At 44.0% G+C, this 26,620-nt stretch overlaps 1 protein-coding gene across 1 annotated transcript in view; it reads right to left on the bottom strand.

Annotated features, from left to right (window-relative positions):
* Nucleotides 1-2,358: 2,358 nt before the first annotated feature.
* Nucleotides 2,359-26,620, bottom strand: part of Mast2 (microtubule associated serine/threonine kinase 2) — a 129,962-nt gene continuing 105,700 nt past the window's right edge. Inside the window, 24 exon segments of the mRNA XM_048443944.3 lie at nt 2,359-3,811; nt 3,813-3,934; nt 4,217-4,410; nt 4,536-4,672; nt 5,073-5,195; nt 5,365-5,591; nt 6,532-6,726; nt 6,825-7,081; nt 7,303-7,457; nt 7,785-7,894; nt 8,053-8,175; nt 8,423-8,524; nt 8,995-9,160; nt 9,831-9,963; nt 10,760-10,898; nt 11,764-11,972; nt 12,405-12,490; nt 12,978-13,039; nt 13,779-13,911; nt 14,462-14,563; nt 19,030-19,239; nt 21,668-21,743; nt 23,549-23,703; nt 26,329-26,407. Of these exon segments, the coding sequence (XP_048299901.3) occupies nt 2,414-3,811; nt 3,813-3,934; nt 4,217-4,410; nt 4,536-4,672; nt 5,073-5,195; nt 5,365-5,591; nt 6,532-6,726; nt 6,825-7,081; nt 7,303-7,457; nt 7,785-7,894; nt 8,053-8,175; nt 8,423-8,524; nt 8,995-9,160; nt 9,831-9,963; nt 10,760-10,898; nt 11,764-11,972; nt 12,405-12,490; nt 12,978-13,039; nt 13,779-13,911; nt 14,462-14,563; nt 19,030-19,239; nt 21,668-21,743; nt 23,549-23,703; nt 26,329-26,407 (4,693 nt within the window). The 3' untranslated portion in view covers nt 2,359-2,413.

The raw sequence follows: 26,620 nt of genomic DNA, 5'->3' as shown, positions 1-26,620 counted from the left end.
GCTCACTATGTAGATCAGGGTGGCCTCAAACTCAGGAGATCCTGTAGCTTCTGCCACCCACCCCAAGTGTCTCTGGGATTAGCAGTGTGCTCCACCTTACTTGGCAGGTCTAGTTTCTTTCTGATTAAGGATCTCATTTCTTCTTCTTCTTCTTCTTTTTTTTTTTTTTGTACTGGCTGTGGCAGTGTTATGCCCCTTTTGGGTTTCCTTTATTTCGTTCTGTATGTTCCCTGGGTGATCCTTTTCTGTGTAGGTTTAATTATCAATCTTCTGATAGTCCCTCTTTGTTGATGGGCTTGTGCACTATTCCCTTGCACATGTAAACCAGACAACCTGTCTAGACTACAGCCAGAGAACAGACAGGCTAAAATAAACCTGATAATACTGCTAGGAAACTACCCACACAGCAGTGTTCTCAGAGGAAGCACGACTGTACTTTGGTTGACACCCTTGTACTTACATCACTAAGATGCTTGGTGGCTCTTTCCTCCCACTCGCTTCCACCCTCCTAGGACTGTTTCCAGGAAATTGCAAGTGCTTCCTCCCCATCCACCCCCTTCACCTATGCTATGGTGCTTCTGATCAGATCCTGACATGAGACATTCATCATCACCCTTTCAGCTGTCCTGTGGTGTTCCGGGTCTGTGACCTGTTTTCAGTACCCAGTGCACCAGCCCAGCCTGTGCAGCTAATACGGAACAGAAGCTATTTGAAGTGAATAGGGAATGTAATAGTCTATTCTGTCTCTTTAAGAGACAAGCCACACCCACTTCCTCCCCTGTCCACTGAAGCAGGAGGATCTTCCTTCGTGCTTGCAGCTTGAGTCTCTTCCTTTTTCTGTCTCCCCCCACTTTTCCCCTTCACCTCTTATGTCTGTCTGTCTGTCTGTCTGATCATCTCCCCTTCTCTCTTCCCTAGGACTGGCTGCTCTCGGGACCTGCTGCCCACTACCTCAGCTCAGGGGACTTGCAGCCACCAGGGATCCTGCAGCATTTTATTTAATCCATTACAGGGAAGGCATCCCAGATGGACCAGGTATCCTTTGGAGCCACCAAGTCTTCTAGCCTTGTCATGCCAAGCCTGGCTCCATCCTGTGATGCTACTCACTCTATAATCATAGCACCTAGTGGACCTGAAACAGAAGTAAACCATATGTGACCCTAGCTACTAGCATATGGCCTTCATGTAGAAAGGCTTCAGTTCATGCTGTACAGGAGACCTGTTATTTATTGTCAATCTCATTTTTGGTGGTCACCATCTTCCCCATGCAGAATGACAAAGCTGCAAGCTACAGTGGGCCGACTTTAGTCTATAGTCTCTCGGTACTTCTCTCAGAGGTAGGCATTAGATCACGGGGCAGGCATGTAACCATCAGTTTAGGCATTTTGCAACTCTGGCCTTACCACAGAGAATCTTCCAGCCTTGACACACCAATCCTGGTTTCTCTTACCTACCCCTGGGTACCATGCGTGTCTTCTGTTTCTTCCCTGCCACTTCCACCAACACGACCCTCAAATACAGTTCTAATGATTAAGGGCTGCAGTATCTACCAGCAGAAACCCCACCCCACAACAGCCCAGAACGATCTGTCACCAAATAGGCAGTCGTTTTCATTTTGTGTCTTCTCAGCATGTACCCAGTCACTATTCCTAGTTTGAAGTTCTTTCCTCTCTTGGATCTTGAGTGATCACCAAGCTTTACCTCCTAACCCACTTTATGCTGCTGTGCACAGGGGTGTCATTGTTGATAAAATATGGCTCTCGTTTCCATATATTACCTTCTTGATACCCCATATATAGCTCAATATAAATATATCCAAAGTTAAACTCATCACTTCCTTTTACTTTTTCTTGTTTACTTGCTAAGACACAAAGTTAGAAGATAAATAAATACAGGTTGTAGAGTCAGAGGCCTGAGTTTTAGTTCCAGCTCTGCCCAAACTGAGTATGATGCCTAGGGCAAGAAAAAAAAGCTCATTTCCTTACCAAGCAAGCATGCAGGAATGTTAGTGGCCATTCAGTGCTCTATTAACTACAGAATCTCACGGCTGGCCCCTGCTTTGCTCCTCATGTACACTGACCGCTAGCTATGCAGAAGGATGGTAAACCAGTTTGTCTTTAAACTGTCAAATCTTGTTTTACTTTGAGTTTTTTGGTTCTTTGAACATAGTAGGTATATTGTGTGTACTACATTCTGTCCATTCTTTCCTGAGTCACTCCCTACTCTCAGCTCCCAGGTCTGATGATCTGAGAAACGCAGCTGGATTGGGTTCTCTTCCCAAGAGTAAAAATTTAATCATAATCCCAAACCTAGTCCTGTGTACAATGACCAATAGAAAGAAGCAAACAAAGGCCAGGATGGTTTTCAGGAGGATGTATTACACAGGTGAGTGCAAGGAAAGCAAACCCAACTGCTATGTTGGCTTTAAAAGCTCATCTGATGCCAGTGCCAAGTTCTGATGCTTTCGCTGGCCCCCAGGTTCTTGGCTTCTCCAGAGCAGGCTGGGCCCAGTTTCTGGGCCGAGGGGGCAGGTTCTGCATGGAATGTCCTGCCTCCTGTCGCCTGAGGCATCAGGCACTTCCATAATGCTCAGGACTGGCTCCTCTCTCTCCATTTGTTCAGATTCAGACTCCCATAGCCAGTTTTGGCTGGGGACCTCATGAAGTGGATGGGTCAGCCCAGGGACACCAGGTGACGGCGACTTCTCCTGCTTAGGAGACAGGTTCTTAGGAAGAGTTGGAACTGTGGCTTCCAAATCTTGGGAGTTAGCTGTTTCACCTGTCCTTGTTATCTTCTTGTTTGGGGATGCTCTGTCTGAACCTTCAATAAGGAATTTCCAGGACCATGGTCCTGGTTTTCCAGAGGTGGAGGTGGCAGAGCAACTAGTAGAGGCAAGTTCTGAAGAGCTGGGACAAAGTGCAGCTAGTGCCTGTGTGTGGAGGTGCTGGGCTTTCCAGCAGCCTTCAGAGGAGGTGGGGCTTGTGGGCCCAGACCTACTCAGGCTGGAGGCTTCTAAAGAACTGGTAGCTTCCTCAAAGGTTTGTGGCCTCCAGAGCCTCCTTTGGGAGAGCCCAGGAACTTCTATTTGGGGGGAACCTAGTATGACCCCTGTCAATAGGCCTGAGAGTACAGAACCTTGGTTCTTTAGATTCCTGTGCAAGAAAGTGTCCTCTTCCTTACCCTCTCCTAAAACTTTAGGGGGTACATTCTGGCTTTCTTCTGGTTGGGGGGCCAATCTTGGCTCTTGTGTGGCCTGGCTGTTCTCAGGCTCCTCATCAGAGTCATCTTCTGAGGAGTCTACTTCCCGGATAGCTTCTTGTTTTTGCAGTGATTCTCGGCGTTCAGCTCGATCTTGCCGGAGGGTCCCAAGGGCCCTTGAAGGAGCAGGCTGCAGCATCCCTTTTCCTGGAAGTGGCCCTTTCCCGGAGAGCACACTTCTGGTTCCAACCACCTCCAGAGGGCTGACCTCCCTGGGTGGCAGTTCCTTCTTTAGCTCGCCGTGGGTTAGGTCAAGACTATGCTTGCGAGAAGGGGCTAACTTTTTCTCAGACGCTGCCAGTGCAGCTGCCAGCTTTTCAGCAGACTGCACCCTCTTAAGCAGTGGAGAGCGGGGTGGCTCTGCACTCTTGGGCCGTGAGAGCTGCCTACCTAGTGGAGGAGACAAGTGAAGTTTGGTAGGAAAGGCCTGGGCTCCATGTCCAGACAAAGGCGATGGGGAACGCTGAGGTGAAGCTGCTGCTGTGGGTGGAGAAGGGGTGTGGGCCAATGGTGACAGTGGGATGCTGCCTGCTGACTTGCGCCGTGGAGAGCGGGTACTGGCGTTGGAGCTTGGGTGCTAGACCATGTAGGGAGCTGGGCCGTGTATGTCCAGAGCCAGCAGGGGAACTGGGTACACTGGAGCTGGGAGAGCTGCTCTGCGATGAATTCCCTCCCACTTTGGATAGTCGCATGAATGGAAAGACAGACCAACAGAAAACAGCACATCAACGTTACTTATTAGAAGTGGCTAAGTTGCAAGGCAGAACGTAGCCCTGGGAATGCCCATTTTATATTACTGGTGGACTAGAGTCTACTTAATCCACCCCCCCCCACTCCATAAACTCCTCCCAAGACTTCTGGATCGTCAAAGGTGGGCTCAAAAGAGATTTAGAGTGGGGCTCAGGTTCATTCCTATTTCTCAGGGGGTGGTTTCTGATCTGCAGGGAACCTCTTGTACCTGAGTGCACAGCATCAGGGGCTATCCGGAAGCCCTGAGGAGGGGAACGGGGAGAGAGGCTGTGGCTGTGGGTGGGAGATCCTGGACCACTCTCTCCTGATGACAAGGAGCGGTTAAGGGAAGAAAGGCTGCGGCTGGTGTGCAGCAAGGAGGCCTGCTTAGTGATCTTCCGGAACAAGGAACTTCTTTTTCTGCTGTAGAGGTGAGGGCAAAGCTGAGCTGCACAGGGCATAGCATACTGTGGGCCTAGAGCCCAGGCCCCCAGCAAATGTGAGCACCTAGGTTCTCAGGGTAGACCTCTGGACCAAGTCTGTCTCACCTTTCTTGCCCATCCTTGCCCCTGCTCCGTTTGCTCCTTCGGGCCATTTTGGCTTTGTAGCTGCCTTTCCGAGCTGGCCCCACTTTGATAGACGTATTCTCCAAGGGAGTTGTTGAAATTGATACCTTATTTCCACTCTGAGAAGCCAAGCAGAAAAAACCATGACACTCTGGCTAAGGGAGGTGCTATTTTCTTGTCTTGCCTTTTGCTGCACCACAGCTCCAGCTCTTGCTCTTACAAACCAACATTAACAAGTAGTTTTCCCTCACAGGTTAGAAAGCGGTTCCAAGTGGCATTTCAGAGTGTCCTGCTCATCAGTTTCACTTGCAGTTTAGAAGAATCACTGGGTCTTGGCCAGCAAAAGCTAATTACCATATGGAGAAAATCTCCTGTACTGCACATTCAAATTCTGCATGTCCCTACATCTGTCCTTAATGCAACATGTATGCGTACCTGCCATGCCCACTCCCCGTACGGCTAGTTCAGGCTCGCAAGTCTAGGCCATTCATACCTCACACAGACATTTCCCGCACTAACCTTCAGAACCAGCTCCACCACTTCCGTATGGACCAGTCCATGCACAGGCTCACCATTGACATGGGTGATGAGGTCACCCTGACGAAGTCCTGCCTCGCTGGCTGGACCGCCATCCTCCACATGCTGTCTCAGGAAGAGAAGAGTCTTTAGTTTGGACTCTGGTTCTACTGCTGTGACCCCTTGACCACCACCCTTTGGTTTCTGTGAGTAATGTGGGAGGGCAGATAGGTTCCGGTAAGGGGAAGCGGGAGCAACAATGCTAGAGGACAACGCTCTGCCTGGCCAGACATACCCACACCATGTGGTGTACAGTGTAGACATCTGAGTCACCCATGTAGACACGAATGGCCCTCAGGGTGAAGCCATACTTCTTGCCAGCTCGGTGGATGACGATGGGAGGTCTCAAGCTGCCAAGAGCTGGCAAGAAGTCCCTGCTGGGAGAAGAGTCCCTGGAAGATGGATTAGATGACTGGGAATGCGGGGACATGGGGCTGGCCAATGGAGAGCAGGTGTGATGTTCTGGAGGAGAAATCAACACTTAGTGTTCAGAGATCTTGACCTGGCCATGATCCCTGATCCAGGCTGTTGATCCCAGCCCACTCCTAGTCATGGACAGACCTAAAGTTCACCTTCCCTGCAGGACTTGAATTCACAAAGCACCCTTACCTAGCCCAGAACTTTTTGGGTACAGGTGAATGGTACAGCTAGCACTTATGTGTACATAGTGGACTATGTAAGCACGGCATAAGCATGTAAACATCCCAGCTATCCTGTGAGCTCATTATTTATATCCACGTAACATTTTAAAAAATGATTTACTTTTATTTATGTGAATTGATGTTTGTCTGCATATATATCTGTGTGAGGGTGTTAGATCCCCTGGAACTGAAGTTAGGCAGTTGTGAGCTACTATGTGGGTGCTGGGAATTTAACCTGAGTCCACTGAAACATCTCTCCAGCCCCATATATCCACATTTTAAAAATGAAGACCTTGCCGGGCAGTGGTGGTGCACGCCTTTAATCCTAGCATTCAGGAGGCAAAAGCAGGCAGATCTCTTAGTTTGAGGCCAGCCTGGTCTACAGAGCTAGTTCCAGGACAGGCTCCAAAGCCACAGAGAAACCTGTCTCAAAAAACCAAACCAAACCAAACAAAAAACCCAACACCAAAACCACCCACCCAACCAACCAAACCAACAAAAAACATCAACTTAGGGCTTAAAGATGTCAGACAAGGTATTCAATTCAAGGTCAAGGGCCTTTAACATTGATGATTTGAATATTAGTTTTTGCATGTACATCACAGTCATCAGCATGAATCTTTAGAGACCTCTACTTGCATGGTAATGGGTAGTCTCCCAGACACCTGCTTACACACATATACCTGCTGCACAGACTCCTGCAGACCCGCAGCTTCAGTGTCCTTCCTGTGAATTTGATCTTAGTTCCCTATTGGCCTTACCTGAAGGAATGAGGAGGGAAAGGGCTGTAGCTGAAGCAGACTTGATTACTTTGTTGACAGGGCGAGTGGTGCGCTTCTCTATAGAGTCCCCAGAGAGCAGCCGGTGACGAGCCCTGCGCACAGCTAAGTCACTGATGGCTTTGGCTGCAGCTTCCTCAGCCAACTGTGGGGTCCCATGGCCTCGTGCCTCTGTGGCTGTGGGCCCAAGTGAATAATGAGACCTGCAATGTAGCTAAGCCTCCCTCCCTGTAGTATATTCCAGCCTATGTATTTCACTGTCCTCTGGGCCACACCTGGACAAGACCCACTGCTTTGGCCAGGAAGCTCCTCATCCAGCTTCAGCTGCCTCTCCAATGGTCGTTCAGCGACAGCCCCAGATGACCCTTCTCCAGATGGGGGTAGGAGGACCCATATACCCTCCTGTTGTTGCCTCCGAGGGGTGCTACTGGTCTCCTCAGGGAGGCCTGAACACCGATGTCGCACTGTCATTGGAGGACTTGAATCACTCTCTGTGTGGGATGACTCAGACACAGACAACCGCTTCCGTAATCTGCAAAACAGAGGGCCCAGGTACTATAGGATAAAGTGGCCCAGGTTGTCTCCCTCTCTGCTTCTGCTGAGACTACTTTTAGGGGCAAAATTAGTCACAGACTTTTTCATACATTTTTCCAGACTTTCCTGGCAAATGTCATTTAACTACCAATAACCACCCCCTCTAGCATCTGATGCAACCAAGGGATGAACCCATCCTGGTGAGCCCTGGGTGCTTACATCTCAGGGGAACCAATCACCCAGCTGCGGTCTCTGCCCTTCAGCCCTGCCAAGCCATCTGAGCGATCTTCCTTCTCCTCACTCAGGCTGCGCTTGGTTGGGGGTGGTGTCCGGCGTTCCTCAAGCAGGGAAAGCCGTTCCATGCTACTGTAAACCTGTGAGCACAGGAGACACATGGAATGGCTCTGACAACTATTATCTTCCAAGGAACAAAGGGTCTCCTCGGGATCTGACAGCCAGAGATTTAAGGGGACCCCCCCCCACACACACACTTATGCCCTCCTCCATCCAAGTTGTTCATTTGTAGGAGCTGTTCTGTTGACCTGACTCTGGCAGGGACTAGGATGATCCTAGAAGCTCCTGCTGTATGTAACCCTAGCCCTCTGATCTCTTTTTATGGAAGTGGTCTTATCACAATTCCTTGAGCCTGCCCTAAGTATGTCCCTCAATCCCTTAGCAGCCTGGACTTCCTTAAGTCACACCTTGCTGAACCTTGGAGAGCAGGAAGAAAACTGGCGGATCTCAAGGTAGCCATCCTCACTCACTTCCTCTTCATCCTCAGAGTCTACATGGTGGTATCGTTCTGAACGGGCTAGACCAAATACACAGTTTAATTAACTTGCGTGCCCTTGTTGATCCCATCCTGGTGGTACCAGCAGGGCCCTGAGCAGTTGCTCCTGACCAAGGGATGCATAGGCATTTCCGAGCAAATATAGTTCATGTTTTGCTTCACCCCACCAGTAGTCTTACTGTCAAAATAGCTGGTGTCATCTTCTGACTCCAGCTGAGGTATAAATTCAGCCTTTTGGCGAAGAAGTCCTGTCCAGTCCAGACCCATGAAGAATGGGTGCTGCTTCACTTCACAGGCACTACCTGCAGATAGAGAACAGGACGAGAGTAGCTGCAGAGAGTGTAGGTCATTGAGTCATATGAGAAGCTAGACTGTGAGAAAGTAATCCTGGAATGTCTCAGTTCAAGGACTCTTCCTTCTTTGCCTACAGGAATAGGGCAGAGTCTCAGGATCAAGAAGAGGAACTTTCCACTGAACCTTAGGGTACACAGACCCAGCCTCCCTGGCCCCTTCCCAAGTGGTGAGAAACAAGAGAAAAGCCCAACTTACTTGTGCCCAGTCTTTCTAGTGGGTTCTGGCGAAGCAGTTTGGAAGTGAGGTCTTGGGCATCTGGGGGTAGTGCATCATCACCTTCAGGCCATACAATCTCATCTGAAGGATCATGGGTAAGAGAGAAAGGAAAAATTGTGGGTATAGTGCGGGGCGATGCAGAAAAAGTAAAGTATAAGGAAGGAAAAAAAGTCAGGTTTAGAGCTCCTCCAAGCCTTGCCTGGGACCCCAGTTCCTAAAGTCCTACAGGTTCCTCCCTCCTAAGGGAGTCTCAACAGTCCCCAGAACATAGCTTGCTCCTTGATCCAGTGTGGGCATTGCAAACAGTGACGTCCCGCTCCTGAAGCTCCAGCTCACCTGTCATTTTACTCTAGACACAGAACTCACACTCACAGACACCACAGAGCACCATTACACAAGAACGACATGAACACAGAGGAAGCCCCAGGAGGAAACAGCACGTGTGTATAAGCGACACATGCCTACTAGGCACACATTCAGAAAAAGAGCACAAGAGACTCCCAGCTGTATGCATACAGCCTGACTCCACACTGATCTGGGACAGTACCTACCACTGATCACTTGCCCAAAGAGCTCCTCCGGAGTGTCTCCAAAGAAAGGGACGCAACCCACCAGGAACTCATACAGGATTATGCCCATGGCCCACCAGTCCACTGGCTTCCCATAGCCCTGACGCAGGATCACCTCAGGTGCTATGTATTCCGGGGTCCCGCATACCTGAGCACAGAGAAGGAAGGCTGGCTAAGGATCCTGAGGCAGCTTGCTGGCATGACAGCAGAGGGGTGTTCCTACTGCTGGAGCAGAAAAACCTCTGAACGAAGAGGCAGCTTACCTTAACTATAAATAGAACCAACAGCAATCCCAGGGAACCAGAGTTAAAGCTCTCTGGTTCCCTGGTTGGAGGGTTTCTCTATTTCCTAATTAACCAAAATATCTAATTCTAGCCTAAAACTGCCACTCTAAACTCTAATTCTCCTTTGAGTCTGGAATTAGAGTTGGTTCCTATCCCAGAACAGAACCTACCAGTTACCTGTGCCACCACATCCTGAAATATCAAGTCACAAAATGGCCATGGGCTGCTCTAGAGAAAATGGCACAGCACCCAATGGGAGTGTGTTCCTAGAACACACCCAGGAGAGCTGTGCCTCAGGATGATCTCACAAGAAGATGCATCAACAGTTAAGACAGCTATCTCACCCATATTCCAGGGAAAATTTTATATCCATTTTCTCAGGGCTCATCCTGTTTTCCAAATATGCTACCTATTCAGCGCTTCCCTGAAACTAAAGGCATGTTAGTACTCAGGCATAAATTATAAACAAGTAGCTCCAAGGTCTTATTCTGAGGTCTGAATTTCAACTCCCAAGGTTTTCCCCATGCTTCCTACCTGCTTGTCTAGGAACTCCCGGGCATCCTTTTCAATGTGGCCCTCATACAAGTTGGTTGTCAAACTCATGAGGCCAATTTTAGAAAGTCCAAAGTCAGTGAGTTTAATGTGCCCCATTGATGTAATCAGAAGGCTGTGAGACCACAGAAATAAAATCATGGAGTTATTTCTCAGCTGTTCATGCACCACCACTGCCCTACTTGGTCCTGACTTCTTTCATGGGCTCTATGTCAGCTGCCCAGGCCACAAACTCAAACTATCTGAAACAAAATCAGGTTTCCTACCTGGTTCATCATCTGAGTAAGAAATATGTTCTGTAAGCTAAAGTTCTGTGATAAGTGTCTCCAAACTGTTCTGGAACTGGGGATGCTGTACAGTGGTGGAGTATCTCACTATCATGCATGAGACCTTGGTTTTGATTCACAGCAGCAATGAAGGTAAAGCAGGGGGGAGAAGTGGGGAAGGTGGGCTGTTTCTAGAACACTCAGCACAGAAAATGTGCTGTTTTCCATTTCAGAAGGAAGGAATTTGAGACTTAAAATTTTTAATTAAAACAGTTAACAAGCATGAGTGGCCATCTGAACATGAGTCTGCATAATATGAAAGCTATTTTCTTCCTTTTCTTCTTTTTTAAAGACAGGGCTGGCTATCCTGGAACTCGCTCTGTAGACCAGAATAGCTTCGAACTCACAGAGATCCGCCTGCCTCTGCCTCCCGCGTGCTGGGATTAAAGGTGTGTGCCACCTCTACCTGGTCCAATGCTATTTTCTATAGTCATTATTAGATGTGCTAATTCTTTTGTTTTGCTTGGTTTCTTCTGTTTCCTAGTAGCCATTCTAAGATGATCTAAACATGTTGTGTTTGTTCTACTTATCAAGAGACTTAAGAGAAGGACCCGATCGATCAACAGAAATAGACAGTGGGCATACTTGTCAGGCTTGAGGTCCCGGTGCACAATGCCATAGTTGTGTAAGTATTCCAAAGCCAGCACAGTTTCTGCAAAGTACAGACGCACCATGTCCACAGGCAGGGCCCCAATGTTCTTCAGCAGAGTGGCACAGTCTCCCCCTGCAAAAAGCCCAAGCTATCATGAGGAAAGGCTATCATGTTCCAGTACCCTGTTCCAGCCAGTTCTCAGGCTTTGCAGTCCCTAAGGAGACAGCCTCACAGAATAGTCCAGTGCTGGAGCTTGTGACTCGAGCCCTTCTGCTACTAGTGTGGGTAGGAGACAGGTACTAGAAAGCAGGAAATGGATTTAGGTGACAGAAGGAAAGAACCCAAGCCTTCATACCTTCATAATGACTTGTAAGTATAAGACTAAGTTTTGTAGGATGTGAATACTGTACTCAACAAATCTATCTGCTAAAACATATGTGTTTGTTCGTTTCTGACTAAAGTAACACTTAAACCTCCAGCAAACACCCACTGAAGTAAAAGCAGGGCTTTGTTCAAGTTCAGCTTTAAGTCTTAGGGAAAATATGTTTGTAGCTATACAGAGTGAGGGTCAGAGGAAGGGCCACTGCAAAGCTGCTGCCTGCCCCTCTCCAAGCTCTGTTTATGCTGTCCTTCTAGTCTATTTCTAGACTATTTGACTAGGCTTAGGATGCCCCTTCACAAGTTATCATCAGGGGCAATCTTTGCAGAGCCCTACTTTGAGCTTCTGTGGCTGCTATCTACAGCCTCTATCCCTGTCTGCATAGGCTTTGGGAAGTAGACTCTCTAGTTGCTGGGTTACTACATCTGTCCACCTTTCTAACTGTAGAGCTATGTGATCACTGTGGCCAGTGATCTTAAGAGTTCCTAAGCAGAAACTGAAAGAGGTCTTGAAAGCTGGAGCCTAAAGCTTCACTACTGGACAAAGAAGCTGGTTCTTATTTAGGCCAAAGGCTCAGACTACACTCTGACTTCCACACAGGCCACGCTTCCACAGTACCTTCAACATATTCCATCACCATGCATAAGTGACGCTTGGTCTCAAAGGAGCAGAACATGCTGACCACAAAGGGGTTTTCAGCGAACGTCAGTATGTCGCGCTCCACAAATGCTTGTTGGATCTGGTTCCGTAGGATCAGGTTCTGCTTATTAATCTTCTTCATAGCAAAGCGTTGCCGAGTGGACTTGTGTCGCACCAGAAAGACGGCCCTGGGGAAGACAGCCAGCCCAGCCCAGCACCCAGGGGCTCTTAGTACCTCAACTGTACATTCCATAACCCCAAACTGCCTCTTCATCCCACCTAAATGCACAAAACAACAAAAATCTTGAGGACATGCTTACTCCTAAGAAGAATCTGGGCTTCTGGCCCAATTAACTCTTCAATTTCCTGGCAGAGCAGGTCCTGAGGACCCAGCTCAATGTTTCCAGAACTCACAGGAGTGCTACCAAGACAAGTGGCCCGGGGAGAGAGCCAATGTTCGGATGGCAGAGGAAACTAAACTCTTGACAGTCTAGAATTCAAGGAGGGAATGGGTCCACCTTGGGGCATCTTTTCCCCAGGAGATTGGGAATCATACACTATCAGAAGGAAGAGATCAAGGGCTGATTCAGTCCTGGTCACAATCTAACCCATGCCTTTACCCATAGGCGCCATTGCTGATGAGCTTAATGGTTTCAAAGTCCTCTTCAGAGGGGGTCTTTTTACTCGGCAGAGATGCCCCACGACCCTGGAAGACAAAAGAAAAGGAAGTCAGTGTGATCTTCAGAGCATATGGGCTTGGGGAAGCCATGTACCCAGTCTCAGCTGAGCACCCACGCAGCTCCTGCCTGTTCTTTCCCAGAAACCTTTGACTTCTCACTGTTGGCAGCACCAATGACCCATCCCTTTAGCTGTTCCTTTTATTGTTAAAGACTTACTTTTTAAATTTATTATTGTTGTTTTATGTGTATGAGTATTTGTCCACATGTATGTATGTATGACTGTATCCGTGGAGGTCAGAGGAGAGTACTGATCTCCTAGAACTAATTATAGTTGGTTGTTGAGTCACCAATGTGCATGCTGGGAATTGAACCTGGGTCCTCTGGAAGAGCAGCAAGTGCTCTTAACTGCTGAGCTATCACTCCAGTTCCCAGATATTCTTTTAAAGCAAACTTATCAGGCTTCCCAGAGTAAGCTCAGTCTCCAAGATTGCATCAGAAGCTCAAGATCTTTACCTCCACTGAATCATCTGTCTCCGGAGTATCAGGACTGTCATAGCTGCTTAGCTGGGCCATCTCTGAAACACATCAAGGAGAGCAGAGGAAACTGCATAGCAGTGACAGGCACTTCGGCAACACCCTCAGATCACACAACACATGCATGTGGGGCAGGTATTGATACTGTAACAGCCGAAAATGTAAACCTAGTTCTGTGGTTCTATCATCAGTAAATAAGGCAAGTGCTACTACTCTACTATTTCTAGAAGGTCAGTACCACTCACGAGGCCTGGCACAGTCTAGAAAAGCTTCTCTCCAACTTAGGGCATTTCCTGGATAACAGGGCCTAACAAAGGGAGGCTTCTAGCACCCATCCTTTAGGCCAAGACAATTTAACTTATTGGTGCAGGAAAGCAAGCAGATAGGGGTAGAACTGCAGAGCAGGACAGGGAAGCCCAAGGTTCATACAGGGGCTCATCATGAAATCCAGAAGGACAGAGCTAAGCTCTAAAGCAAAACTGGACAAGGCTTGTTAGGTGGTCAGCAGGAGAGGGAAGTATGTAGAAAGGTGATCATTTTTTAAAATGTTGATTATGGTCCTTCCTTGTTGATCTTGTTTGATCTGAGGCTCTAAATCCAACCTAGCTGGGCTTAGGGGAAGGTTGTCTAGGATACAACAGGCAAATAACAGTGATTCCAAAGGAAAGGCTGTGTAATGGCAGAGATCACAGCGTCTTCTGTAGTCCTGAGACCCCCAAGGGTCATGTTATGTCCACGTTTATGCTACATCTCTTCTTTATAGCCACTAAGCATGCTCACCCTCTAAGGGATCCCGTGTGAGGCCCAGCTGGCTAACAATGTAGCGGGGAATGTCACATTTAATTCCATGTCCCTCTTTGGCATGACCCTCAGCTGCTTCTAACAGGTGATAGAATTCTTCAGGGTCAAATTCCTGTAACAGAGAAAAGAGGTGGTCAGTGGGGAGAGACACAAGTGCATGCTGCTGCCTTTCTTGGCATTAAAGCACATATCATAGGGATAGAAATTAAAGCATATACCCTGGTCCTCAAACATCCAGAAACAAGAGTTACAGATCACGGAACAAAGCTGTCTTATAGGTCACCTCTAGACGGTTTTCTAAGAATAGTGTAGCCTTCTTAGAAATAAGCGCAAGAGCTTTTGACTTTAGGACTGTTTAGCCTAGTCACTCTTTACAAGGTGGATTCTATTTGCCAGGTAGCACTGTCAGGTATGTTCAGGTGGTCAGCCTGGAGCCCTGCCGGAACGTACTCAATCATAGCTGATTTAGCATGGGGTTATGCAAGATTAATAGTTTTTACTGCTGCCCCCCCAAGTGCTTGCAAATCATATTTTAAAAAAATAATCACCAATAGAAATGTTAATGGTACTGCCAGGTTTTTTTTCCTTTCTTTTTTTTTATTGGCAAGACACTTCCTTTACATTCCCTATTCCCCACTTACACATCAACCAAGTTGACTCACCAGGCATTCCAGGAGACGAGCTGGGCGGGCAATGACAATCATCAACTTTTTTACCAGCTGTATCACAAAAGCTACATCTGAGCTCTCTGAGCGCTCGTGAGCCTACACAGAAAAGAAAGGTTGCTTACACCATTATCCTACTGTGGGGTGGGTTAAACAGGACCATACTGCACAGAGCTAACTACAGGAAGAAATATGGAGTTGTATGATGAAGGGTCAACAGCAAATTCTTTGAGACACAGTCTGCACTGAATTTCTCTCCTCTATTGCAAGAGCCTAGTAAGTAAGAGTTGGAAGAAATTTGGTAATTGGCAAAAAAACATTACAGTGGAGGGATTATCTGTGTGATAATATGCTAGACAGTTTAAAAATGGAATGATTAAATGATAGGATAACTAATTTAGATGGGATTTATGTAATGTCAATTGTAAACATCATCAGCTTTATCATTTTTGTTTTATCACTAAAAAAGTTGGTTAATCTGAGTGCTAAAATACAGGCCTTAGAAAAATCTAATTAAACAGATCAGAGATATTCAAATCCAGACAGAGGAATTTAATGGAGAAGTAATTTTAGCTTTGCATTATAAGAATAGAGAGGATCAGCCTAGGGTTTTCAAACAACCAACCTTAATATGTCCAGTAACCTTAGAGGAATTGCCAAATGGCAGAAGCTCTGTTACAGTTAACTGCACTCCTGTGTCAATGTTAGGTTTAAGGAGATTCAAGGAAGCAATAGTATCACATGGCATGCATTTACCTTTTGTGAAGCAAATGTTAAATTCATGGTCAGTTTGAAATAATATTATCACTAAAGACTGGATAGAATTGGTTTAAGGTGTTTTAGAGCCTGGTCCACAATTACAATGGAGTTCAGATAAGAGGCTAAGATTATTGAACAATGGAATAAAGCTAGAGGTAGGGAAATCTCCCAAGATCAACTTCTTGGAGAAGGAGATTAGGCTACTATAGAAAGGCAAAACATAAATGCTGACCACACCCTTTGAATGCTTGGAATAGAACTGGGGAAATAGGAAAGAAAATTGAGTCATTTACTAAAGTTACACAGGGCTGAAAGGAAGCATTCATGGACTTTCTATAAAGAGTGATATCTGCAGTAAACAGAATGCTACCAAATTGGAAAGCTACACAAATAATAATTGAATCTCTGGATTTTGAAAATGCCAACTCTTTTTTTTAAAAAAATATTTATTTATTTATTATGTATACAATATCCAGCCCCCCAAAATGCCAGTTCTTTATGCAAAAGAATGATTAGGCCATTAAAGGCAAGGTCAGCACCTTTGGAGGAATGGATTTAAGATACGATTAATATAGAATCTTGGGCTGGAGAGATGGCTCAATGGTTAAGAGCATTGCCTGCTCTTCCAAAGGTCCTGAGTTTAATTCCCAGCAACCACATGGTGGCTCACAACCATCTGTAATGAGGTCTGGTGCCCTCTTCTGGCCTTCAGGCATACACACAGACAGAATATTGCATACATAATTAATAAATAAATAAATGTAGAATCTCATAAGCATGATGATATATAGATAGGAGAGTTATTTCCAGAGGTTTGAGGAAAACCCAAAATGTCAAATGTTATAATTGTGGCAAAACAAGGTCATCTAAAAAAGGGATTGTAGACAGGGCATTCCTAGAAACAATGTTTTTTTCTAAGAATAATTCATTTAAAACATCCCCCCTTCTGGATTATGCAGGTGTGGCAAAGGAAGGCATTGGACTATTGAATGTAGGTTAACGAGGAATATTGAAGATAATTCTTTGCCATCAGGAGACTGTGTGAGGGGCCTCTTACAGGCCCCAATGACAAATACGGTTTAATAGTTTTCTACCATCTTACACAAAATTCCTTCCAAGAGCAATTAATGAACCTAATGCCTATTGTAAGAAACCACATTGCTCTGGATAATAGAACAGATATAGAAGAAAGAACAAAAAATTCAGGAGAAACAATAAAGCAGACATTTTGGCAAATATCTCTAAATGAACAAAGACCAAAAATAAAAATACAAACAAAGGTCTGGTAGACACAGGTGTGGTTGTAACAATAATTTCATCAGAATCTTAGCATCAAAATTGGCCTCTTAAGATATAAATGTTCAGCTTTTAGGGATTGGAAGTTTAGCTCAGACAAAGCAGAGCACAAAATGGATCAAATGTATAGGACCAGAAGAACAGAGAGGAATATTAAAGCCATATGTGGCTAACAAAGCAATAAATTTGTGGGGATGTGATTTGTTATAGCAATGGAATGCTCAGATTAACATTCCACAATCTAAGAAACAAACCATAAATTAATGTATGTTTCCAGGAAAAATATTACAAGATATTGTACAGAACAGTCACCAACCATTCAGGTTGTACAAGAACAGGGCACAACAGCTGCTAATCTTCCAAAGGCACCAACAGCCCTACCTTTAAAATGGGTGACACACAAACCTGTATGGGTTACACATTGGTTTTTAACAACAGAGAAACTGCAGGTTTTAGAACAGCTGGTACAGGAGCAACTAATTGCTCAGTATATTGAAGAACCAACCAACCCTTGAAATTCTCCTGTATTTGTTGTTAAAAAGAAATCTGGAAAATGGAGAATGATAACAGACTTAAGAGCTGTTAAGAAGGTAAATTCAACCAATGGGCTCTCAACAGTCTGCATTCCTTTTGCCTTCTCTATTGCCCAAAGTATTGCCTCTTAAAGTTACTGATTTAAAAGATTGTTTCCTTATTATACCTTTGCAAGGCAGAAAAATTGCCTTCATGTTGCTTACTTATAATTCTCAGACTGCTAAGAGATATCAATGGAAGGTTCTCCCACAGGGAATGTAAATAGCCCCACCCTGTGCTAGCATTTTGTAAGTCAGTCATTGGAAATGAATAAGCAAGCAATTTCTTAAATTTATAGTTTACTATTACTTGGACGACATTTTACTATCTGATTCAAATGTAGATATTTTACAAAGAATGTTTGAAGAAAAGAAAATTTTGACATGTTGGGGATTACAAATTGCTCCTGAAAAAAAAAATACAAAGAGGAGATTCTATTAATTATTTAGGTTATAAAATAGGTTTACAAAAAATAAGACCCCTAAAGGAGCAAATCAGAAGAGTTTGATTGTAGACTCTTAATTACTCCCGAAGATTGCTAGGAGACATTTTCCATCTACGGAGCACTATTGGGATAGGTCCTGATGACCTAATTAATTTCAACAAAACTGTAAGTGGTGACAAGGACTTAAATAGTCCCAGGGAATTATCAGCTGAGGATGAGAGAGAATTGGCTTAGATTGAAGAGAAATTACAGAAGGCACATGTGGATCATGTGGATTTGAATCTTAACTGCATTGTGGTCATATTATCCTCCAAACATGCCCCCTAAAGGAATTGTAATGCAGAGGGAAGATATTATCTTAGAATGGATCTTTTTACTACATAAATCAAATAAAAATTAAAACTTATATGGAAACGTCTTTGAGTTAATTCTAAAAGGAAAGTTGAGATTTTATCAATTAGCAGGAATAGACCCAGCAGAAAATTATAGTATCTTTCAATAATGATGAAATTGACAAATTATGGGAAGAAAGTGAACCCTGAAAAAGAACTTGTAGTAATTTTTGGGAAGAGATTAGCAAAAACTATCCCAAAAGCAAGAGAATTCAATTTATAAAGAAAACTAACTGGATCCTTCCTAGCATTCCTGTGTCAATGAAATTTCAGTTAACAGACATATTTATAGGATAAGCCCTAACCCTGCTTCCCCTGGGTTGAGGATAGTTAGAAAGCTGTGCTGAAATAAATGATTTTCAGTAGAAGACAGTTCAAATATCCACTACTGTACTTTGTATTATTATTTGTGTCTGTTTTGAGATAAGGTCTCATTATGTAGCCTAGGCTGGCCTGACACTTGTCATATGTAGACAAGACTGGCTTAGAATCACTAGGATCTGACTCAGTCTCTCAAGAGATAGGATTCAAGCTGTGGGTCATCACATCTGGTCAACCTCTGCTGCACTTTTTGCTTTTGATAAAAAAGTTAGTTGGTATTGGTAGATTCCAACTGCCAATGTTGGAGTTTCAGGCAGAGTAATAGCTCTGGTTTTAGAAAACCACGCACCATCTCTCCAGGTGGTCTGGAGAGATGGTTCAGCAATTAAAAGTACTGATTATTCTTCCAGAGGACCTGGGTTCAATTCCCAGCACCCATATTGCAGCTAACAACTGTTCGTAACTCCAAGATCTGATATCCTTTGCAAGACATACATGAAGGCAAAATACCAATGCAAATAATATAAAAATAATAAATTATGTAAGAAAAAAGAAAGAAAAACCACTCATGGAACTGAGTTCCTCTGAAACCAAACAGGCTTCTTTTAGTGATGGAGAGGCCTACAGAGGGATATGAGCTCATCAACACCAAATCTGGAAGTTCCTACACACTTGCAAGGAGACCTGGTGGTGGTCAGCAGCTGGGAAGAGTGGGCTCACTGCTAATTCATGAGATTAACTTGTGGAAGTTTCATCAGTCCCTACATTTATACACTTACATCTTGCAGAAGTTTTTCCAAATTTTCTTGAAGTTCGTAGAAATAGTGTGATGTAATAAGGCCACTCCGAGATTTATCCAGGCAATCTCGGGCCATCTCAATCACCTGATGGTGAATAAAGCTCAGGGCACCATCTGCCAAGGGCAACACATTGTCTGGAGTGTTACAGGAAATGAATTCAGCAAGGCGCTCTTCCATTTGTGCAGTGGCCTGGGAACAAAAGAGATGATAATTTCCTTCAAGTCCCAGTTAGCTGCAACAAATTTTGTGCCTTATTTCCTCATGCTACCTTGGGAAACCTAATGATAGAAGGTATGAAGAGGTCACTGCAGGTAACTCAGCCCCAACACCTTCAAAGCCGTCTATCATTTTGGTTTACCTGTCTCTTCCCATACCCTGTAATGCAAGATTTTCAGTATTCTGTAAACACACAGGTTTGCTAGTCTCTTACTGGCCATATTTCATACCACTGATTTTATTATACATTTTCTGGGGTTGGCCAGAGTTACTGTTGCTCCTTATCTCACTCCAAGCATCATCAATCCTCAGACAATTTTGCTTCCTGGGAAACAAAAGTCCTCTTTCCTCCCAAGCAAAGAATGGAGGTCTGATTTAGAGCTCTCTTGGGCCCTTAACTGTTCTAGAATTTGACGTCTTTGTCACTGGGTGATTTCTGACTCCTAATATATTGACACAAAAGTATGTGTAGTATGTATACAGAGGAATTTTTAAAAAGTGAGAGCAGCAGGGAGAGAAGAAAGGGAAGGAATCTTAACACATTTTCTCTAACAACAGCCCCTCTTATATGAAGGACAAAGAAAGGCCTGTAATTACCAACACACAGTATTAGGTGTAAATGCGTACCTCTGGACAAAGAGGATGAGATATGTGAGACACATTTCTCAACACTGCACACTCTGGAATTTTATTATAAAGCACAACAACATGGCTTCATAGCTGTTTTCCTGCTCTTTTTTGTTCTTATTCTTGTGCCTACTTCAAGGCTACCACATGGAGATCAGAGAGAACAGATTAAACAGAATAACAGCTTATATTACTGAGTATTTCTAATAGGATTGTATTATTATAAGTAGTCAATGAGGCAAATGAAGCTCAGGGAAGTTAAATAATCTGTCCATAGACTTGTAGAAAAGTGAAGTAGTGATGAATGCAGGTGGTCTGGGTTCTTGTTGCAAGGTTTTGCTGGTACATGTCAAGAAAGAAAAGCAGGAAGCATTTTTGTCATCTTCCTCAGCTGTCATGTGTATGCAAGAGACTAGACAGTTTAAGAAAAGGACTTCTGAGAGCAGCAGGAAGCATGTACCCCAGATATAAATGGACAGACAATCCAGGGAGGCCTGGACGGAGAGAGGATGAAGGAGGCCTGAGCACCTCAGCCCCTACTATCTCTCAGATAGTCTTCTGATTGCTATTTTGGTTGTCATCTAGAATTAACTAAAACTCAAAACTGGCTGGGCACACCGGCGAGGAGTTTTGCTTAATTAAATCATTTGAAGTGGGAAGATCTACTTCCATCCAGGATCTTTGAGGTGGAAATATACACTTTTAATCCAGATCTTTTGATGTGGCAAGTCCCACCTCTAATCTGAGCCATACCTTCTGCTGGAAACCTATGTAACAGACACTTTTTTTTTTTTGTCTGTTTGCTCTTGTTCTTGGCAAGTCCATTCCTTCACTGGCACCAGAGTCTACCTCCTTGGGATTCTGGTGTATGCTGAAAATCAACTAAGATATCTAGCCCTGTGGACTGAACAACTACTTAATTACTGGACCTTCTGTTCATAGGCGGCCATTGTTGGATGAGCTGTAAATCAGTCTAATAAATTCTTTTTCTTTGTTTTTTGAGACACGATTTCTCTTTGGAGCTCTGGCTGTCCTAAAACTCACTCTGTAGACCAGGTTGGGCTTGAACTCAGAGAAATCTGATCTGCCTCTGCTTCCTGAGTGCTAGGATTAAAGGCATGCACCACCACTGCCCAACCCATAAATTCCATTTTTATATATAGAGATTCTGTTACTCTAGAGAACCCTGACTAATACAAGGCTAATTGCTTTCTGTAGGAACAAGTCTATCCTCAGAAATACATGATTATACAGTGTATGAGTATACAGCAAGTAGTTTTTGATCGGAATTGCAAATTCACTCCATCGCTGGGGCAGGATTGAGTTTGAGGCTAGCCTGGGTTAAATATTAACAGTTCCTGCTACAAAGTGAGACTAACTCAAAAAACAAAACAAACAAACCCCTTAACAACAAAAAACAAAACAGGCAAATTTAAAAAAATAAAGGAGAATAGGGGAAGGGTAGGCGGAGACAGGCCCAGTGGTGTCCTGGTTCTGAACTCAAGGAGGTTTGTAGCAGAAGTGTAAATACTATTTCCCAACTATCTTTGGATAGGACCAATCTTCCTTTTCATTTTGAAAATGCTAACCAAATGTTAGCAAGCTTCACTCGCCACTGCTCTGGAGTGGAGAAACAGAAGCTCTTTCAGTAAAGACCCCTGTCCCTCTAGATGCCATTAAAGCTGGTGATCTTTCTCACTGCTTCCACACTCACTCTGAGGTCTCCAAGTAGTCATCCTTGGATATTATTTTCTCCTTTAAAACAAATCCTTACCTTGGGGAATCTTTCTTTGTACACATGATTCATCATTATTATTTCACTGTCGAAAGAAACTGGGGACCGCCCAGGACTGAATAAGAAAGAAACAATCATTATTTTAGTATCACAGAAACATCAAGGAGAAATATGGCCATCTCTGAAGGCTGAGTTCCAACTGTCTTCAGTATCTCACATACTCTTACATTAATAAAAGCTAAGTTCCAGGTTTTCTTTATTTGTAGAGCTCCTGGCACATTTGTTTATAGTACTAAAGTGGTATTATGTGGAAATAGGCTACCTTCCTGCAAGAGGTGTAGCTTTCACACGGCTCCTTGCCATGGCTGAGAAGAGACGAGTCCACTTGTCAGTCAATCTATGATTGGCTTCCCTAGGATAACCTCTTTCAGAGAAGGACTCCCTGTCCTTATAGCTTTGCTTAGTGGGATAAGCACACATGCCCTAGGTATCAAATCAAATAAGCAACCAAAAACTGCGTATACCTATTTTCATTTCTAAAACAAGCTACAGTCAGTGGGTTACCTTGACTGTCCAACCTAGAGGATGCAAAAGCCGCCATGAGTCCTAAGTGTAAGTCTTTTTCTGAAAATAGACAGCAATTTTTCAGCCTTTAATTAGTTTTCATAGTAACCTATATCTTTCTATCTAGCATATTTTGTTCATGTCTCCTGAAACATTTCAAATCTTGAGTCAAACAGTTGGATTTTCGGTTTAGTGCCTAGACACTTGAGCTCAGTTGTCAGCTGGGTTACGTTTAGAACTGTCCTTCAGCCTTGTTTTGTTTAGGGACTTCCCTGAATATCACATGGTCCTCACAATCTCAATTGGCTTATAAGGTACCCATAGTCCCTGTGAGTTGTTCCTTTATGAAATCAGGAAAATCCCTGGGATCCACACTCTCACTGTATTCTTGATCTTCTACATTTACACCCCAGTCACATTTTCAATCTGTGAGTCTGAATTATGTCTTTGTGACCTAGCCAATGACTCCTGGTCACTCGCAGTACCAACGTTACCTGATGGGATTCTTCCTGGGAGGTACAGTTCCTCTGGAATTCCAACCTGTACTTTAGCGAATTCATCATTTTCAAGGAACCCAAGAAAACCTGAACTTAATTGATGTAGGAGGGTCATCTGTCTATATGTTACTTCTATTGATTAATAAAGAAACTGCCTTGGCTTTTTGATAGGGCAGGATTTAGACAGGCAGAGTAGATCGAACAGAATGCTAGAAGAAAGCAGAGTCAGGGAGACGCCATGATTCCTCTTCCTGAGACTGGCTAGACTCATGCCGAGACTGACTAGACTCATGCCGATAAGGTGACATACAGATTATTAGATATGGGTTAGTCAAGATGTGAGAATTAGCCAATGAGAGGCTAGAACTAACGGGCCAGGCAGTGTTTAAATGAATACAGTTTCCGTGTAATTATTTCTGGTGTAAACTGGCTGGGGAGCCAGGATCCAGCCTGCCGCTCCTTTTACTATACTTAATGATTAACAGCTATGCTCATTTTCAGAACTGGTATCATGATCCTCCTTTGCTGAATGTAGTTTGGAGGGAAAAAGAGAGCCAGCTACCATGTACTTGACACCAAAATAACTGAGTGTTACTGTACTTGACTCACTAAAGTTTTGGCTGTGTCTGACCAGAGTCAGCAAGCTATGGCTTGTGATCTTTTTGTAAATAAAGCTTTAAGGAAGCTACCCGAGGAACTTACCTGTACTGAACAGTAAAGTGACTCAGTTTGGTAGACATGAGCAGACTGCAGAGCCTAAGGCGTTTACCATCATGGCTCTTTGTGGGATACACCTGCTGAGCCCTGCACCATGCAGGAGCCCATAGGGACTAGGGCAGTAGGGAAGAGTAGCCCTTACCTGAGACTGCGGGAGCGGGGCCGCATAGCTGGAGACTGCCGTCCCTCCTCATCTGGTACACTCTCTGTGCTAAAATGCTTTGTCAGAAAGTGCAGCTCATCAGCTGTAGGCTGGAAAGGCAACTGATGAAGCTTTTCCTGTGAGGAGCATGATGACTAGAAAATATAAGCAAACCCCCCAGCATTAAAGACACATGCAAGGGATCTGGAGAAATAGTTCAGTATTTAAGAATGCTTGTGGCACTATACTATGGTCCAGGGGTTAGATCTCAGCAGCAATGCAACAAGTTGGGTGAGTAAAACGCAGATTTTTCTATATGAAACTCTTTGCCTTAACGAAAGTTTCTAGCTAGTTTGAATAGTAATTAACCAATCACGCTTTCTGCTCCATAAATATTCTAGATAAGCAAAGGTACCCCCTTGTTTTCCCTTTCATAACCCTGGTCCTGGGGACAGCAGCAATGTTCCCTATAGTTGCTTGTTATTCAGAGAAGAAATATTCTGCTAAGGTTAGGAAGACTGCACTGCGGTAGGATGCCAGGGACACTACAAGTCAAGGAAATCCAGCAGGAAAGAAATCTGCTTTTGGATCTAGACTTAAACATTAGACTTAGTATGAAAAAAATCTCAAGTTCTCAACACGGCTTAATACTTAAGAATTTCTGACAAGGGCCCACCATTCACAGCAGACCATCTGAGGGAGCAAGCCGGTGCTATAGTGGGAATTCCACAGATATAGGCACTCTGCAGCAAATCACAAAATTCCAGGACTCAAGAGCTCTTTCTTTACTCGGCAAGACTGGCCCATAGAGCAGGGAAGTCAGACATTACTGGTCCAATTTTCACATACCAATCAATCAAGGGCTTGGGGTTCAACCATCTAAATCTATTTAGTGTTCAAGCTTCAGTATCAACTGAGGAAACTACAGTTGTAGGGTCATCCAGTGATAAATGAGCTCTGTCTGGGCCAATAATACAAGCTTTTCTCATAAAATGTTTTAATGCATGAAGCTTAAAAAAATACTAATTCAGTGTGTATGTGTGTGTGTGTGTGTGTGTGTGTGTGTGTGTGTGTATGAGTTCATATATGCATGAGCTCAGAGAGGTGAGAAGGGGGTGTTGGATTCCCTGGAAACTGGAATTACAGGCAGTTGTGAACTGCCATGTTGGCTCTGAAAACTAAACCCAGATCCTGTGCAAGAGCAGTAAGTGTTCTTAATGACTGAGCCATCTCTCTAGTCCCTAATGCATGGAATTGTAAATAGTGTGGTTTTCACAGAGTTTTAATTTTTATCTAAGTTGCAAATATAATACCCACTCAACCTCATCTAATAAGAATCTAGTGGGCAATGCAAGTTATAGCACAGAAAACTGGCATTTTCAAGTATTTCAATAGCTGAATGTGGTGGTACATGTTTGTAATTGTAGCACTCAGGAGGCTGAAAATATGGAGCCAGTATAGACTACATGGTGAGACTGAGAGGCTATCTCAAAGTGTATGTATATGTGTGTGTGTGTGTGTGTGTGTGTGTGTGTTTGGGGGTGTAAGTATCCTAATAAACTGGAGTAGTAGGTTGATCTATTAAAGTTAAATGAACAGAAATACTTATGTGCTACATTTACACACACAGAAAGACACATAAATAAGACTCTCCCTGGGGGGCTAGAGAGATGGCTCAGTGGTTGAGAGCACTGACTGCTCTTCCAGAGGACCTGGGTTCAATTCCCAGCACCCACATGGCAGCTCACAACTGTCTGAAGATCCAGTTGCAGGGGATCTGACACCTGCACACCAATGCATATAAAATAAAGTTAAATAGACCATAAAAAATATTTTAAAAAAAAGACTCTCCCTTAGGGTTTACAAAATAACGTTTGAGCAAAATATTATGAAAAGCAGTGTTTATTAGGGAATAAATCTTAAGCTTAACTGCCAAAGACCAATAAGACCTCTGGATTAATAGTGACTTATAGGTCAATGGAAGAACTAAGTACTTTTTCTTACTATATATACTTATATATATATATATATATATATTATATATAATATATATATACTAAGTATATACAGTATACTTAGTATAGTCATGTGATTCATGACTATAGATAAATCAAGCAGAGAAGACCTAAAGACTGATAGAATAAATAGGGCTGGGGTCATCCAGTTTACGCTCTGCAAATCCTAAAATACTATGTGGTGATTTGCCGACAAAATCTGTCAGCTTTATTGTTCCAGTTGCTCCAAGAGGAAGATGCATTTCAGGATCAGCTGTACATACAATAAGCATACCGGAGGGGACTATTGTCTAAAATTTGAAACTCTTTAGAGACAGGTCCAGCTTTTGGTTGACATAATAAACTGAGATAGCAAATAACCTTCTTGAAAGGTTTTAACAATAAATGATGAATGACGAAGGCTAGTAACTTTGGGAAATGGGAAGAATAAGATTCTTGATTGTAATTTTAGAAACCATTTTAGAAATCATGGAGGGAACCATGATTAGTAGCTCCCACAACTGATCTCATGGCAGAGAGAGCGCTTCTCTGAGTGCACTAGGAGGTACTAGGGAGAGAACTGGCTCATCCTTCCAAAGACCTTATAAATATAACCATGGCTGTGAAAGTTATCAGGGCTCTTCCCCTCAAAACATCCTCTCTTATCCTCAAGAAAATCTTGCTGACTTTAGAAGGAAAGCTAAGTATAGTTTTGCAGGACTGGATGGACCTATAAGGAATTATTTCCAGAGTGAAGAAGGAACGGTTACTGCTCTGGCTACTTACTGAAACAGTGGAGCTAGGAGTATTGGTTCCATATCCTGAAGAAGGCAGAGAGGCCAAAGACCAGCGCCGTCCATCAGTCCTACATAAAAAAAGGAATATTACAAAGTTCCTAAAGAGTCCCACACTGAGCATCAGGGTCTGCCTGTTTGTGCACATTAGTATTTTTAGGCAGTTAATTCACTGTCTCACAATACAAGCACATTGTCTGTCTAGCATGAGTTCTCATACCTCTCTATTATATGGGACTTGCTTGCTATGTGACTTTTATTTCAGAGATAGCTATCAAAACTAC

The sequence above is a fragment of the Myodes glareolus genome, chromosome 3 (genome assembly GCF_982192425.1).
Source record: "Myodes glareolus chromosome 3, mMyoGla1.1, whole genome shotgun sequence".
In the NCBI taxonomy this organism is placed as follows: Eukaryota; Metazoa; Chordata; class Mammalia; order Rodentia; family Cricetidae; genus Myodes; species Myodes glareolus.
This window is presented reverse-complemented; position numbering and strand designations above follow the sequence as displayed.